Source organism: Lytechinus pictus, unplaced genomic scaffold, assembly GCF_037042905.1.
Source record: "Lytechinus pictus isolate F3 Inbred unplaced genomic scaffold, Lp3.0 scaffold_19, whole genome shotgun sequence".
NCBI classification, from domain to species: Eukaryota; Metazoa; Echinodermata; class Echinoidea; order Temnopleuroida; family Toxopneustidae; genus Lytechinus; species Lytechinus pictus.
Window position 1 is genome coordinate 12,549,485 of NW_026974140.1, and position 16,059 is coordinate 12,565,543.

General features: G+C 37.4%; 1 protein-coding gene across 2 annotated transcripts in view; it reads right to left on the bottom strand.

The window, feature by feature from the left end:
• Positions 1–7,616: 7,616 nt before the first annotated feature.
• Positions 7,617–16,059, bottom strand: part of LOC129260652 (uncharacterized) — a 28,338-nt gene continuing 19,895 nt past the window's right edge. For both annotated transcript variants that reach the window (XM_064114262.1, XM_054898606.2), the window contains one exon: positions 7,617–10,460. In XM_064114262.1, coding sequence (XP_063970332.1) covers positions 9,998–10,460 — 463 coding nt within the window. In that variant the 3' untranslated portion in view covers positions 7,617–9,997. The remainder of the gene's footprint in view (positions 10,461–16,059) is intronic.

Sequence of the window (16,059 nt, forward strand, 5' to 3'; positions counted from 1 at the left end):
GGCAGAGGTAAAAATGGCAGAGGTAAAAATTGCAGAGGTAAAAATGGCAGAGGTAATAATGGCAGAGGTAAAATGGCAGGGGTTATAATGGGAGAGGTAAAAATGACAGCTCTATGTAAAATATGGCCTTAAACCCCCATACAATGAATTGTCAAAAAGCCCCCGCATGTACATACATTAAATAAGAAGTGCATGTCACGGTTAGGCATTTCATCATCATTGTGTCGTCATCGGCCTAACAATGCTATTTACGAATTCGTTGGAGGTGTACCGTGAACGCTTTTTAAACAGAAATCAAACGACAGATATTTTTTCATTCAATTTATCAGGAGCAAAATGAAACCGCACTATTCTCATTCATCATTTTATAACATTCCTTTTCGTCTGGCTGGTTTATTCATATCTAAAGTTTTGCCAGGTTTACCGATGCAAAAAGGAGGAAGAGTAGACATAATAGAGGTGGAGAGACAGAGAGGGTAAGGGGCGGGGAAAAACATAGAGAACATAGCGGGGAAAGCTTAGACGTTGAAATTGTCACGAATGATTGTGGTTAAATATTATGTCCTTATTTGTAATGTCGTCTGTACTATTTAATACTTTTTAAATAATTGAATGACAATAAGCCTGCGTTCCCAGGCTTGACACTGAATATGTAACTGATTGTGAAAATCAATAATAATCTTGTTTTGACTGGTAAACCAATTTGGGGTCGATCGAGGGGGACCGTCTGGTTCAGATTCTTTGCATAAAAGAAGACCCTGAACCTTTACCACTGCATCCAATATGATATAAACGTCTTGATGGTCATAACCCTTGGAAGCGGAAGTACTGTTGGGTATTTTGTACACCATAAGCAGCACCCTCTTGGTAATTAGCTTGGTATGCTAAAATGTAGAGATTTGATACAAATACTCTGTTATTTTTTCAAAGAGAAGAAAAAACATTGTTTATTATCTAATTGTTAGTATTTTTGTTGTAATTCTTTTTCTGACCTAAAAGAACTTAATTTAGTTGAAATAATTTTTTTGTGTCATTTTCCCCCTTAACCAAATTTTTGGAGTGAAAACTTTTTTTTCTCGGCTTTTTAACAAACCAGCACCCAATTTTTCACTAACTTTTCAAAAGTAAGTGGTGCTCACTCAAGCGGAAATATTTTTCGACAGTTATATCGTCATTTGCTTAAATGGATCTGTACCAATGTTAAAATGTGGAAAAATCTTCAGGATTTTACATGCGGGGCTTTTTGACAATTCATTGCATGGGGGTTTAAGACTGGCCATATTTTACCTAGAGCTGTCACCTCTCCCATTATAACCCCTGCCATTATTACCTCTGCCATTTTTACCTCTGCCATTTTTACCTCTGCCATTTTTACCTCTGCCATTATTACCTCTGCCATTTTTACCTGGCACCATGTGGCACAGTCCCCCATACATAGAGGTATCAGCACGGATGGAAAAACAAGCAAAACTCTTTAATTATGAACCTGCTAAAAAGAGACTCGAATCAAGACAGTTTCCTACACTTGACTGAATCTCTTGATGGCTATGCACACAGTCAAAGGATCCCCTATGGTCAGACCACCTCCAGTCTGTGACGCAAAAGCATTCCATGTGACCTAGCGAATCAAGCCCCCAGGTTCAAGAGACGAATGACCATCCTGGCTATGTCTTAATCGCCTATGGTCTGGAACAGGAAGATGCAAAGTCCTTAATATGCAGTTCGGGGCTACACTGAGCAGGGATGCAGACACTATCTACGACTGAGGGGAGGATCAGATAGTGCATCACCTTTTGGTCTGCCCCCCTGTCTTGCCAGAGCCATGCGCTGCCACAGATCTGGAGTCGTTCAACCCAAAAGTCAGATCTTGCTTGAACCCTCTACTACACATGACATGTGTAGTGACCCGAGAAGATGGGCACAGAATAAATATTGCCCTTTAAAATCATTCAGTATACTATGACCAAATTGGAGCCTAGGTGTGCAGGAGTTTGTCTCTCCAAAAGGTGGCTTTTTAGGGGGGGGGGGGTATGTAGATATGGGGTAAGATTGTTAGCATCAATTATCTTTGCTCTTCCACTGGCAAATTGTAATTTTCACCTTAAAACACTAACAATCAGAATATAGGCACCGTTTTCAGCAAAGTTTTAGCTTAACCGACATCCCCATTAGGGAACCAAGCCCCTCCCCCATCCAACAACCCATTAGCAAATAATCATTTTCCCCCAAATGTCAGATTACCATAAATAGGTGACGTCTTCTACCAGTCAGATAATTAATGACAAACTTCTTCTTAGGTCATTAAAGATGTCGTGTCCTGTTAATGGTAGAAAAGCTACATGTAGGTTTCCTGTGAAAAGACACTAGTGTAGTGGCAGTTCATAGCTCTGGTAGGAGGGGGCAGACACAAAAGTGTTGTATCCTATGATCATCCTTACAGTTTGCAGGTAGTTTCTCCATTCCTATTGTAGACCTATAGGCGATTCAAACAAGATCAGGTAGGCCATTCTTCACTTGGACATGGAGAGTGATGTACTAAGTCCATAGGTGAGATTGTGCATCACAGACTGGAAATTGTTAGACCAGAGGGTGACGTTTTCATCCGTGCAGAGTCATCAAGGGATTCTGTTGAGCAAAGAAAACTGTGTGTAGATTTGAGTCTCTTGGCAGGTTCATGGTTGACGAGTGGAATATTATATCTTCTTGATTGTTTTTCTTTCATCTGTGCTGATGACTTCTCTTCTGACGTATAGTGGGGCAATATTACAGAGTAGGTAAAGATAATTTACTTCTGTTAGTCGCAAACACAAACAGCTCTGCAAGCTCCATTCAAGACTTGGGGGTCAATATTGCGCCAAGGGCTGCGTACTCAGCAGTGGAGAAGCATAGAGCAAGAGCTGTGGTACAGATATATTTGGTATCTGTCAATTTCCCATCTGTTTTCCAGCTTCTTCAGAATGATGTTCCTTGCTCCAAATTTTGCGTTTGTTTTGGCAGCATGTTCTTTCTATGAAAAAGAACGGTCTAGAATGACGCCAATGTAGGTTGGCTTGTTACCATCTGACCCTCAGTTTTTGATCTGCTCTCTGTTTTTAAGGTGGAATACACTAACCTGTGGTCTTTCTGGATTGGCTCAGAGATGATTTTATAGCACAGTAAGCAGGTAAGGAGTTACACTTGCACAATTCAATGTTTTCCCACTCCATTCAAGCAGTGATACAAAATTATGCCTTTAGATGTTCCAGCCTTATTATTTGAACAAATCATCATTACAAATGCAGATTAGTATATTTTACCAATACTGTAGGGGTATCATCCCAATTACATCAGTTTTAGATATTTTCTCAGACATAATTCTTATACCATGGATGTCTTTAAAGACTTACATTGATCTAAATCTCCATGGAACGAACAGTAGCGTTAGTGTACGCCCTACAATAGTGGCATGTGTACCTGTTTTCCGAAGCTTTACCTTTGTCAATGTCCTTTACATGATTATGTTTGCATGTTGAGAGGAATCCTTGTCTTTTCTTTCAGACATATTTTCTTAAACTGAGTATTTAAGGCATCAGTTTTTAACAGCCGGAGTCACTGACACTATCGTTGTGGCAGAAAATACCTGAAGGACAACATCAGACAACTTAAGCTGATATGCCTCCTATCTATATTCTGGGACTTTTATCATGTTTATTGTACGCCCCTCCCTGGTTATCTATTCAGCAGATGTGTGCAAACCTCATGATATATTACATAATGACACTTAGACATAGACAACATCTCCCAATTTAATAAGCCTTACTATCACTGGCGTACCTAGGATTTTCCAGAAGGGGGGCAATTTTTTTGGAGGATATTTCGTCCGCGAAAAAATTTGACAAGCAAAAAAAAAAAAGGTCTTCAACCAAAAAAAAGGATTTCTTACCAGAAAAAATAATTGACAAGCAAAAAAAAAGGTCTTCAGGTTCAAAAGAGGGGGTCCCCTGTATCAGTTGTGACTCGTCAGGGGGGCGGGGGCAGGGATACGTCCCCTGCATGAGTTGTGACTCGTCAGGGGGGGGGGCAGTCTGCCCCCCCCCCCCCCTTAGGTACGCTAGTGCTTACTATCCTTAATGGTTTTCTTGTTCTTTTCTTGGCCTAATCAGGAATGATAGCTCAGTCGGTAGAGAGGGGGTTTCGGATTCCGGTGACCTGGATTTGATTCCCACTCGGTGCATTAGTACTCATTTGTAAGGCGCATCCTCATTACCAGGTCCTCTGGTTGTTTGCTTCCAAGCATTCGTGCTTTCTTAGCAATCAGGTAAACAACAACCATATTAAGGCTTAAGATCCCAAGTTTGCATGCTTTCATCCTTCTGATTTCTTGACAGTTATCAGATTGAAAGTGAGATCATAAGTTCCCTGTGATTAAACTAATTCTGACATGTATTAATAGTATTAACGTCTCAACAGAAACTTATCGAACTCACAGCTTTGGCATCTTTGGGCTACAGCCTCCACACAGACACAACCTTGGAAGTTGGACATGCATGGGTTATTAGGTATTTGACAAGACAGATCCATTTGTTAACCATTCCATATTCACTCGAGGAAAGTGACTTAATTGAGTATAGGAGGTCCCTGAAATTGAAAAAAAAATTATCTGTAAATTATGATCAAAATTTTAATCAGGGACTGTGCCTGAAAAGTAGTGTTGTTCATTCTATTATATTATCAATACTATATCTAATGTAGCAAACTAAAAATAAAATGTTACCTACCCAGCTATGAATCTTTTTCATATGATAAAGTTTAAATACCATGCTCATCGTACTGTTTAGAATTGGTAGACAAACAAAATGATTTTTTTTTTAAGAAATAAGAGAAATGAAGTGGTGTCCTTTAATTTACCATTGCCAGTATGCATGTAGGAATATTATTGAACAAATGGCACTGTACACTTAAAAGTGGATTATTTTCCTCAAGATTTGTAAGGGAAAATATATCGTTGCTAAGGTAAATAGTGTTGCTAGGCGATGGAATTGTGTCAGTAGATAATGGTACAACTCCGGAATGCTGTTTGCCTATTGATAACAAACTATCATATGTTAATTTTCTCAATAATTTTACTCTAAGGCACAACTTCCTCAGCACATTTGGCCGAGATGAAGAGTGCTAACATAGCCGTTGCTAGGGAATATTGTTTCTAGGCAACACATTTGTCTCCATGGAAGCTATAAAATAGTCAGTTTGTTGAATGATTATTGAAAACGAGGTTGTATGCATCTATATGATAATTGTGTCAGTATTATTGCTCATAATGGACTATTTTCCACAGATTTGTCCAGGGAAGAGAGTGTTAACATAGTCGTTGCTATGGAAAATAGTCGTTGCTAGGCAACAAATTGGTATCCATGGGTAATATGAAATGGTAATTTTGTTGTTGTTCTATTGAAGACAAGATACTGCATGTTAATTGATCAGGTATTATTAACTCAATCAACTTTTTCACCACAAAATAGTATGAAGTATTTGACTTGTACGTACGTGTAGCAATGTAGTCAAAATTAACAATAATATGGTGATTTGTACGATGTGAAGGGCTATGTCAGGTAGAGCTTAGCAAATTTATTTGAGGTTCGTAATAGTTAAAATGGTGGTTTTCAGTTCTTTTTTATTATTTTTCAATAATATTTTATATAATTTAATTTGTGAAATTTATTTTGTTTAATTTACCCTAGTTAAAACGTTAAAAGTTAGGTTTGAAATGGAAAAATAAGTGGTTTAATTAAGGAGGTAAATGGTTGCTAAGGAAAGTTATGTTGCTAGGCAACAATTTCTGAGAAAATGTTCATAAAATTCATGCTAAGTTGTTTTTCAGTAATTCTTCTTACAATATATTGTGGATCTATCCTTTGAAAGTAAAAAAAAATACCTGATAATTTGAATGAGTAAAAAATCAGAATTCACGATAAATATTGAGTAAGTATTCAAAATGGGCGTGGCTTATTCAAGGCTGGTTTCCATGGTGATGCTACATGACCAATTCTCAAAAATTCAGAAAATTTCCTTTAATTTGATGTATGATTTTGCTTTGATCCAGCCGGGGGGGTTAAAGCCAAGAAATAAGGCACTTTTTGGCTTCTGGCCGCTCACCTATAAGGAATGAATTATTATTGGCAGTATCATTTGAATAGTGAAACGTTAGTATCATGAAATATGCTTTTCCTTCAAATTCGCTCGTATCACCATATTTAGAGTATGAAATTTAGCGTGGGAGCAGTGTATCAATATAGCTTCTTCCTTGTTCTAAAAATTAAAAAATAACCAGTTACCATCACAACACACATATTTGGTTCATTTTTTTCCCATCAATGCTTAAAATGTTAGTGATATATAGTATATCATTATTATATTATTATCATTATATCATTATCACATCTTGTGATCATACGAATGATTTTTTGCATATTTTGATAGATGTTTGAAAAGTATGAGTTATGAAATGTAGAACATAATGGACTTTAAAACCGCTCAATCAAATTCTCTCTGAACAGCTTGTGTCATCACATCGGGTCGGGCAATCGCGTATACTTCCCGAACCTTCGAGAAAAAGCTATATGGGCCCACTAAATTCCCCAAACGTCGGATCCAGTTTATCCGAGTTTTTGATGATTTTGCTATAATCTACACAAAACATCGGGTAAACTGAACCCAACCTTTCGGGAATTTAGAGTGCCATTTTCTCGAATGGTCGCATGGTCGGGTCTCGCAATTGCCCGACATGATAACCCGCTGTGATGCAAGGAGCAACCCCCCCCCCCCCGGGGGGGGGGGGGGGCAGTCAAATATATTGCTGTACACACGCGTGACAAAAAAAAAACGCGTTTAAGGACGTTCCACAGTTAAAATGAAGTCCATGTCATTTTCACCAAATTTTGCATAGAGTTACTTTGGTATCTACGCATTATGAAAATGCAAAAAATAATATAGGATCATGTGCTTATTTTTTTTCTACGGGTCTTCAAAGTCGCCGTATTTGAATGATATGCAATCTTGCGCAATTAAGAGAATTATATGCCTCTCTTAGACCTCACGAATTCACCAAATGAGTTTAAATCATCTTTACTCAGTGGATACCGCATCAAACGTCATCAAATTTTCAAGATATATAACAAGGTGTATACCAAAGTAAGACAAAGTCTTTTTATTGATAAAAATATATCTGTTTGGAGTCAGCAGCGCCCTCATTTGGCAAGAATGGTGCAAAAACTCTGAAGGTCGCACGGGCCTAATCACAACTGGCAGGCCATAGATATTCATTCGAGCCAACCCATTGCTCAATTTTTAAATTTGATATTGCTGATTGACAAAAATGAATGAACATGACTGACAATCTAACACTGATTCTAGGGAGGGTACCAACTGGACTTACTTTTTCCAAATTGGAAAAATATATCACCACTATGGAACTATATTTTTACTGGCGGAAGAATTAGGGTCATTTTACTCCCTCAAGTGATGAATTTGGTCCCGGCAGGTGAAGTCTTCATAAATGCTGATTTATTTTAAAAATGAGCCGGTCGAGGTACCCTTTTCTGGTCAGATATGGAATGTCAGACATTTATCCTATCCACTGGTATAGTAAACATTCAACCCTCGAATTTCCTCCTTATTTTTTATGAATTCTTTTTAAGTGCCACTTTAACACACGAGTCTATGGGAAATGAATTAGGCCTGTGAGCCCTGAAAAAAAATCTTCAAAGTCGTGAATCTACTCAAAAATTAAAAAAGTATTTTGTAAGCTGCACTTTTTTCAAAATCCATGTCATTTTCATCAAATTCGGCTAAATTGTAGAGGAATGCATATCGAAGGTGTAGGGAAGTTAAATATATGGGGTCCATGTGCTCGTTTTTTAACTATGAGTTTCCATAGTGATGCGAGTTGGCATGAAAATCGCCCAAAATGCGCCCAAAACGTGCAAAAGTCTAATAATGCCTTTAAAAATGCGAATGGTTCCGTAGTTTTGTTCCCTAACATTCAAAATCCATGTCATTTTCATCATACTCTCTAGATTTGTAGAGGAATATATTCTAAAAGCATTAAAATATTAAAAATATTGGGTTCATGTGCTTGTTTTTAAACTATCAGTGTCCAAAATGTTACGAGTTGGCTTGAAAATATTGAAATCCACCTAAAGTGCGCCGAAAACAAGCAAAAAGTATGATAACACCGTCTAAAATGCAAATGGTTTCATATTTCGCTCCCAAACATTCAAAATCCATGTCATCTTCATCATACTCGATAGATTTGCAGAGAAATATATTTTGATGACGTTAAAATATTAAAAACATGGGGTCCATGTGCTCGTTTTTAAACTATCAGTGTCTAAACAGCCCAAAAATGCCGTCCAAAATGTTTAAAATACGAATGGTTCTTTAGTCCTGCTCCCAAACATTCAAAATCCATGTCATTTTCATCATACTCTCTACATTTGTAGAAGAATACATTCTGAAGAAGTTAAGACATTTAAACTTTGGGGTCCATGTGCTCGTTTTCAAATTATCAGTGTCCAAAGTATTGCGGGTTGGCTTGAAACAGCCCAAAATGCACCGAAAACAAGCAAAAGTCTGTTAATACCGTCTAAAATGCGGATGGTTCCGTAGACTTGCTCCCAAACATTGAAAATCCATGTCATTTTCATCATACTTTGCACATAGATACGTTAGCACCTGAATATTCCAAATATGCAAAAATGAACATGGGTCCATGTGCTTGATTTTTTTGCTATAGAGCTTCAAAGTTAACCCAAAATGGATGATGTTCTTAAGAATTGCGCATCCAAAAGAATTTGGCATTTTTAGACTTCACGAGATCACAACAATGAGCGGAAAGCCCTATTACTCAGTCAAAATCCATGAAAATTTCATCAAATTTTGCAATAATGATTAATAATTGTATCCGTAAGATGGATAATCTATCTATATTGCTGTCAATTGTTTGCTCATTTAAGTCTAACAACACTCTCAGTTCTTAGAAATTGCGGGAAAGATACTCAACCTCAAAAATTTCAAATTTCAATAACAAACTTGAGAAGTAAAAGAAATGCTGCACTTTATTCAAAACCCATGTAATTTTCACCTAACTTTGCAAAGTTGTAGAGAAAGGTATACCTAAGAGGTGCAAACCTTAAAAAATATGGGTTCATATGCTTGTTTTCAAACTATCAGCACTCTTATTAGAGCAAATTTGCTTCTTAAAACACCCGAAAACTTTCCAAAAGCAGTATCTATGTGAGGAAAAATTCCGAACCACTTTTCCCTTTATTCAAACTCGGGGTCATATTCATCATACTTTGCAGCACTACAGAGAAACTATTTTGAAATTGTACAGGAATAAAAAAAATCAGATCTGCAGTTAGTGCAGATAAGGAGAAAAATCAGCTCATATTACCTACAGCTGATTAATCACCAGTTCATCCATTGTGACGTCAGCGCGCAGAGTGTAAAATATGCGCAGACCATGATGCGCACAAACATAAATTACTGTGGAACGTCCTTAAAGGGTTTTTTTCAGTTTTGGACGCGGGCCGCGCGTGCACTCGTTAAGGTTAACACCGATTTTCAAAAAAAAAAAGTGGGTAGTTTTGAAAAACTGGTCAATGGTCAATCGCAGGGTCAAACGTATTTAGGGTATGTTTTTTCCAAAGTTTTTTTTTTTAAGACTAGCCAGACGTGTTTAGGGTAGGTTTTTTCCCCAAGCTTTTTTCCCGGGGTCCGTTCTGGCGACAACTTGTTTAGGGGCCAAAATGTGTAAATAAAGCCCGCGAAAAACTTGTTTAGGGGGTTATTTTGCACACAGAGAAAAAATTCGTTTAGGGGTGTTTGGAAATTATTTGGCCACGCGTGTGTACAGCAATATATTTGACTCCCCCCCCCCCCCCCCTGGGGGGAGCAGCTCTGAACAGAACTTGCCGTAATCGCGATTCATGATTACTATCTTGCAGTAATTTTAAACCCATTAATTCTCGCTATTAGACTTAATGAAAGGGCAGCAGGAACCAATCATCTCTTTGCCCCTCGCTAGTTCATTTGGATCACGTTTTCCCTGAAGAGCTTCGAGGAACCCATCGGTCTTGAAGTACACCTCCAACTTCTGGATCTTGAGCTCTTCGTTCACAGTCGCGATGGTGAAGCCATAGAGCTCGATGACTTCTCCGGAACCCTTTCGTTCCTCGTAGGTCCCAGTGAAGTTACCCCAGTGCCTCCACGTGAAGGCCACCCTCGGTGGACCAGAGAAAACCTCCAGAACTTCCCAGGGGAAGCCCTTCTCAAAGGCTCCTCTGAAGATCTTGTGGGATGTCTCGAAGGTGTGCTCCGATGCGTTGTAGAGTTCTTTCGAGACGTCCGCAAGCAACCAGTTGTACGTTCCCTTGACTGCGGCGGTGAAACCATTTTTATCCTTTCCACCGTTCATGCTGACACTGGAAGAAATAAAAATATACTAGGTATAATATTAGAATAAGGTTTCGAAAAGTGTTTGAGATGCCAGAGTACAGCAAAAGATAATTTCATAAAGTTCGCATACACCTTAAGGGAGTCCAAACAAAGTTTACAACTTGTTTTAAAACATGAAATTTTCAGAAATGTTTGATTTTGTTGTAAAAAGCGATTTGAGATTTGTCATCTGATTGAATATCACGATGGTGTGTTTCTGTATATGTGAGGGTGTTTCCCCTTCTGAAACCTAAATTTGGGCAAACCTCTGTTCATCTTAAAGTAAAATTATTATATCGTCATGAAACAAGCATGATTTACTTTCCTTATAAATTTGGATAAATGCTGCAAAAGGCATCCTAAGTCTGAAAAATCAATTTCAAACTACATTTAGCAAAAATAATCTTTTTACTGAAGTTGAAAAAATTATGTTTAGCATAACATTTTTTGATATCACACTAACGAAAGAGCCCATCCATCTTTTACTATTGAATGCATTAAAATGTGATTTTGGTCAGACTTGTCAGAATTGGAAAAGCTGCTGATGACATCTGTCGACTGTGTTCTGCTGATCGAGAAGATGTAGAACACTTTGTTTCATCATGTCCAGCCACTGCATCTGTGCGCCGTGACCTCATCAACCGCATAAAGGAAAATGACAATACCAGACAATTTGTAGGTTTCTTTGAGACAGACCCCAGCATTTTCTAGAGTGTATTCTCTTTCTTCCCCCTGTGCACCTCAGCAATGCCAGTATTTTATACTTCATCCGCAACCTTCACACAACCCGCCAAAACCTCCTCAGCAACTTTCCTAGCTCTAACAACCCTTAGGAAGTGTCTACATTCTTCTACTGATACTAGCGATCTCCGACCTTAACGGAGGAAGGATACAAGAGAGAGAGAGAGGTTTTAAAAAATAGCGGGACAATTTTGGGAATCGCTTTTTTTTATGTCATTCTTGTGTTATATATTTGTTAATTTTTGCTCATCATACATACAAAGTAGCATTATGCCCATACATCCGCTCTGTCAACAGTCATATTTGGTTAAATTAAAAAAAGTTTACACTCCAAATGAAATCTGGATATTCCTGGTGAGGAAACTTGCGTATATTACATATCAATATTTGGTTGAGAAAAAAATAATCACAATTTTTTTTACGATGAGATACACATCAACCTTACAGAATAGAAATGAAGTAGGCCTCTATTGCGTTTCATGCTTATCGGATGTTTTATTCGACAAAGTCTGTTTACCTGCCAGTTACCATAAAAATACACTTCTAAGCCAATCAAGGAAATTTGTTCTGGATGACATGTATTCGTAAACTTCTTACCGCATGAGCACCCATGAGTATGAACGCACTTCCCAGTAGAAGAATGTTTTTCAAGCCCTTCACTATATCGGTGCGTTTATGCGCCACATTTTTCCCCTATAGAATCATGGACGAGTCTGCAGAATCACGATTGCGTTATGTCAAAGTGAAAGTGATCATGTTTTAAATCACAAACATGAAGCACGGAAAAATGGGCGTTTGAAAGGGCGGATCCAGCTTCCGCCAATAAGGAGGGGGGGGGGGCGAAATTTTTTTTCACCCGATCGGCCGCTCAAAGTTGATTTTTGTTTGTTTCTTTGAAGGGGTGACATTCAATTCTTAGCTTTATTTCTAAATGTGTAATAATCACATATGCCCTATTTAAATAGTGCAAGCGCGAGCAATTTTTTTGGAAGTTTCTTGTATTTTGTTCTGAAAATTGAACATAATAAACAGTAAATATGTACAGGTACAAAATGTATGTAAACATGTTAGAAATATTATTGGTTTCCTTGGGAATTATGTTCATTTGATAATCAACTTTGATAATTTGAATCAAATTTGTGAATTTAGATTTTGAAGTTACAGTATAAAATATCTTATAATAACTTATAATAATAATAATAATAATAATGATTGTTATATATAAGTAGATTTATAAGAGCAATTACATTCATTTATTCAGTTACTTTCTCTTTAAGGATATAACTCATGATAAGCACTTCCCTTAAAAAATATCGAATTCTAGGCACTGTATTTTTTTCAATGAATTTGAAAGCTGACACATTTCGAGAGCAATTATTTCCAATGCCATTTCATAGTATGGGCATTTAATTTGTTTTGATTCTACTCAAAATGGCTGCCTTTTGCTAAGAATCCACGATTCATTTTTCCTTGCTTAAGTGGCCTTAATTTGGCTTCTATTAAAAGGTTTTTAAGGGTGAAGAAGTATATCGGGAAAAATTACAGGGACAGCAAGTGGTCTCGTTAGTCCAGAAATCCACGATGGCTTCCAAAAGTGGAGTTTAAAATGGCTGTTGATACTTCAAATGGACATGGCACATTTTATATCAACCTGAGATAGATGGAATTGGTGTCTAGACCATGGTGTCAATGATCAAAATTGGGACAAGTTACAAGGGCAGTCAGTGGTCCGGTATGTTGAAAAATCCAAGATGGCTTTCAAAAATGGAGTTTGAAATTGCTGTTGCTGCTTAAAGAAAACGATATAGTTTGTTATATATCCGGGATTATGATTTCTTTGTGTGTCTACCATGGTTAAATGGGTCAAATAATACATTAGAATAAGTTACAAGGAGAGTCGTTGGTGAAGTATGTTAAACAATGGAGTATAAAATAGCCACTGTTATTTACAAATGGACATGTAATATCTATCAAGGATATGGTTTTGATGTCTAAACCATAATTTTTAAAGTAAGAAAATTAGTTACAAGCGTTGGAGTGTGGCCCAGGGGATTAGTCTTCTGACTTTGAAATAGAGGGTCGTGGGTTCGAATCCCAGCCATGGCATAATTTCCTTCTGCAAGAAATTTATCCACATTGTGGTGCATTCAACCCAGGTGAGGTAAATGGGTACCCGGTATAGGAAGAAATTCCTTGAATGCTTGAGCGCCTAGGCAGCCCATCTAAAGCAGGGGTAATAATAATAGCAGGGCCCGCTGGAAGAACAGTTTTCAGAACTGAAGTGGCTCCCCTAGGTAAATATGTTATTAATATTATTATATTATAACAAGGACAGTCAGTGGTCTATGTCGAAAAATCCAAGATGGCGTCAAGAAATCTGAGTCTAAAGTGACTGCTGTTACTTAAAAATGGACATAGTTCATTTAAAATCCACCAAGGACATATGATTTTAGTGTCCACTCAATGGTTTCATTATTAAAATGATACTTTCGACTGGTTACAAAGATATGCACTTGTCCATTTTGCCTAAGAATCCAAGAGAGTTTACAAAATGGCATCTAAAACGACTCCTATCACTCAATAATGGTCAGAGCTTATATAATATTAATCTGTGAGAAATAATTTTGGTGTCTACATGGTGGTATAAAGGGTCAGATAATACATTCGTCAAGACAGTAACGAGGATATTTAGTTTTCCATTTTGTCCAAAAATCCATGGAGGATTAATAAATTTCATCAAATGGGTGCTTTTACAAACTCATGAATCAATATGATAACTTATCCCATATACATGTATATAAGTGTAGGCACCAAAATATTTCTCACAGGTGGATATTGTATGAATGATGTATCCACTTTTAAGTAACAATAGTCATATTTGGAACCCATTTTTGGAAGCTAACTTGGATTTTTAGGCGAAATGGATAACTGCATGATAATTGTAACCAGTCCTTAAGTATTTTTAACCCTTGAAATAGTCCTTAAGTATTTGTAACCCTTGAAATACTATTGTAGACACCAAAATAATATACCCAGGTGTATGGTTAATGTTCTACTGTATATCCACTTTAATTTAAGACCCCATTCTTTCAAGCAATCTGGGATTTTTGGACAAACTTGACACCCGACTGTTCTTTCAACTTGACACAATATATTACTTGACCCTTTAAACTCTAGTGGAGACACCAAAATTATATCCACAATGTGCATTTCTAATGAACTATGTCTACTTTTAAGAACAGCAGTCAATTTATACCCTGCATCTTGGAGGCCATATCACATGCAGACCACTGACTGCCCTTATTAACTTGTCCTAATGTATTATTTGACCCTTGAAACCAGTGGTTTAGACACCAAAATGAAATATCCCAGGTCAATATGAAATTAACTATGTTCGCTTTAAGTATCAGCAGCCATTTTAAGATCAATTTTTGGAATTCATCTTGGATTTATGGACAAACCAGACTACTGACTGTCCTTGTAACTTATTCTTGTATATTACTTGACCCTTGAAACCAGTGGTTTAAAGTTAAACATCAAAATCACATTTCCCTGGTCGATATGAAATCAGCTATGTCTGCTTTAAGTTTTAGCAGCCATTTCAGAATAAAATTTTTGAAGCCATCATGGATTTTTGGACCCACCAGACCACTGTCCTTGTAACTTTTCCCAATTTACTACTTCACCCTTAAAATCATTGAATTGAAACCAAATTGTGGATTTTTAGCACACGGCAGCCATTTTTGATGCCATCTTGGATTTTCCAGGTACCCTGAGGTCCTTATACTCACTCTACCCCGTGTCAACAAATTATTTTAGCTCTTAGACCATGGAGTATGAAACGAAATAGGATTCTAGGGTGGATAATGAGTGAGTCGTATTCATTAATTTTCAGTGAATGGTGGCCATCTTGGATGCCTTCCTGAAAATAACCACTTTCCCTGATGCGGATTCTGGTAGATTTTTAGTATATTATTCCTCAGGTCAAATAGTACTAAAAACTGTTGAAAAACAATTTGTTGCAATTTCTCCGATTAAGGGTATTTTGGTAGTACATTGAATGGTCTATAGGCCCTACCTTAGAAATTGAGGCACAAAGCAGGTGTGTAAGCTCGGAAGTTCTTTAAATCTTGTGAAGGTCAGTTAATAAAACATTACATATTATTTCAATACTGAATATGTGCATGTGTGTGTGTGTGGGGGGGGGGCATAAAATATAGCTTATGTGTTTCTTTCTGTCTATCAGTAATTGGAAATGAGCCGAGAAGTATATAATTGACAATTCAAATAGAAGTCCTTTATTCGTAAATAAATACTCTAGAACGAGTGGCCGAATGGTGAAACTCAGTATGCCAGTCAGTGGGGGGGGGGGGGGGGTGGTATATAGGGGAGGGGGTAGGGGATATGGTTGGTAGGGTGGTCATCGAACTGGAAGTCTTCAGATATAAGCATTCTAGCTGTCTAGGGATGATAAAATACCAAAAAAACAATTCATTTTTTTAACCAGGCGAAAAAATGCTAATACACCTGATTTTAGGGGGTCTTGATATAGGTGATTTCCCCCGCCCCCTCAGGCAGTGGGTGAGGGTCGGGAAATTTTGAACCCTATCACTTCCTGATAGATTGGACCCAAGTGAATCCAAAATGAAAAAAAAAACAATTTGGCTCAAAAGTCCTACAGGAGCTGTGTCATGACATACCGTACCACACTAATATCATCATGATAAGTTATAGAGCCATCTAGAGTTGTAGTAAGGTTTTCACTGCATAAAATCATGAAATGGGGTTGATTTTTACATCAATTGACCAAGAATAATCATATGAATTACATGTGATGTATTCTTC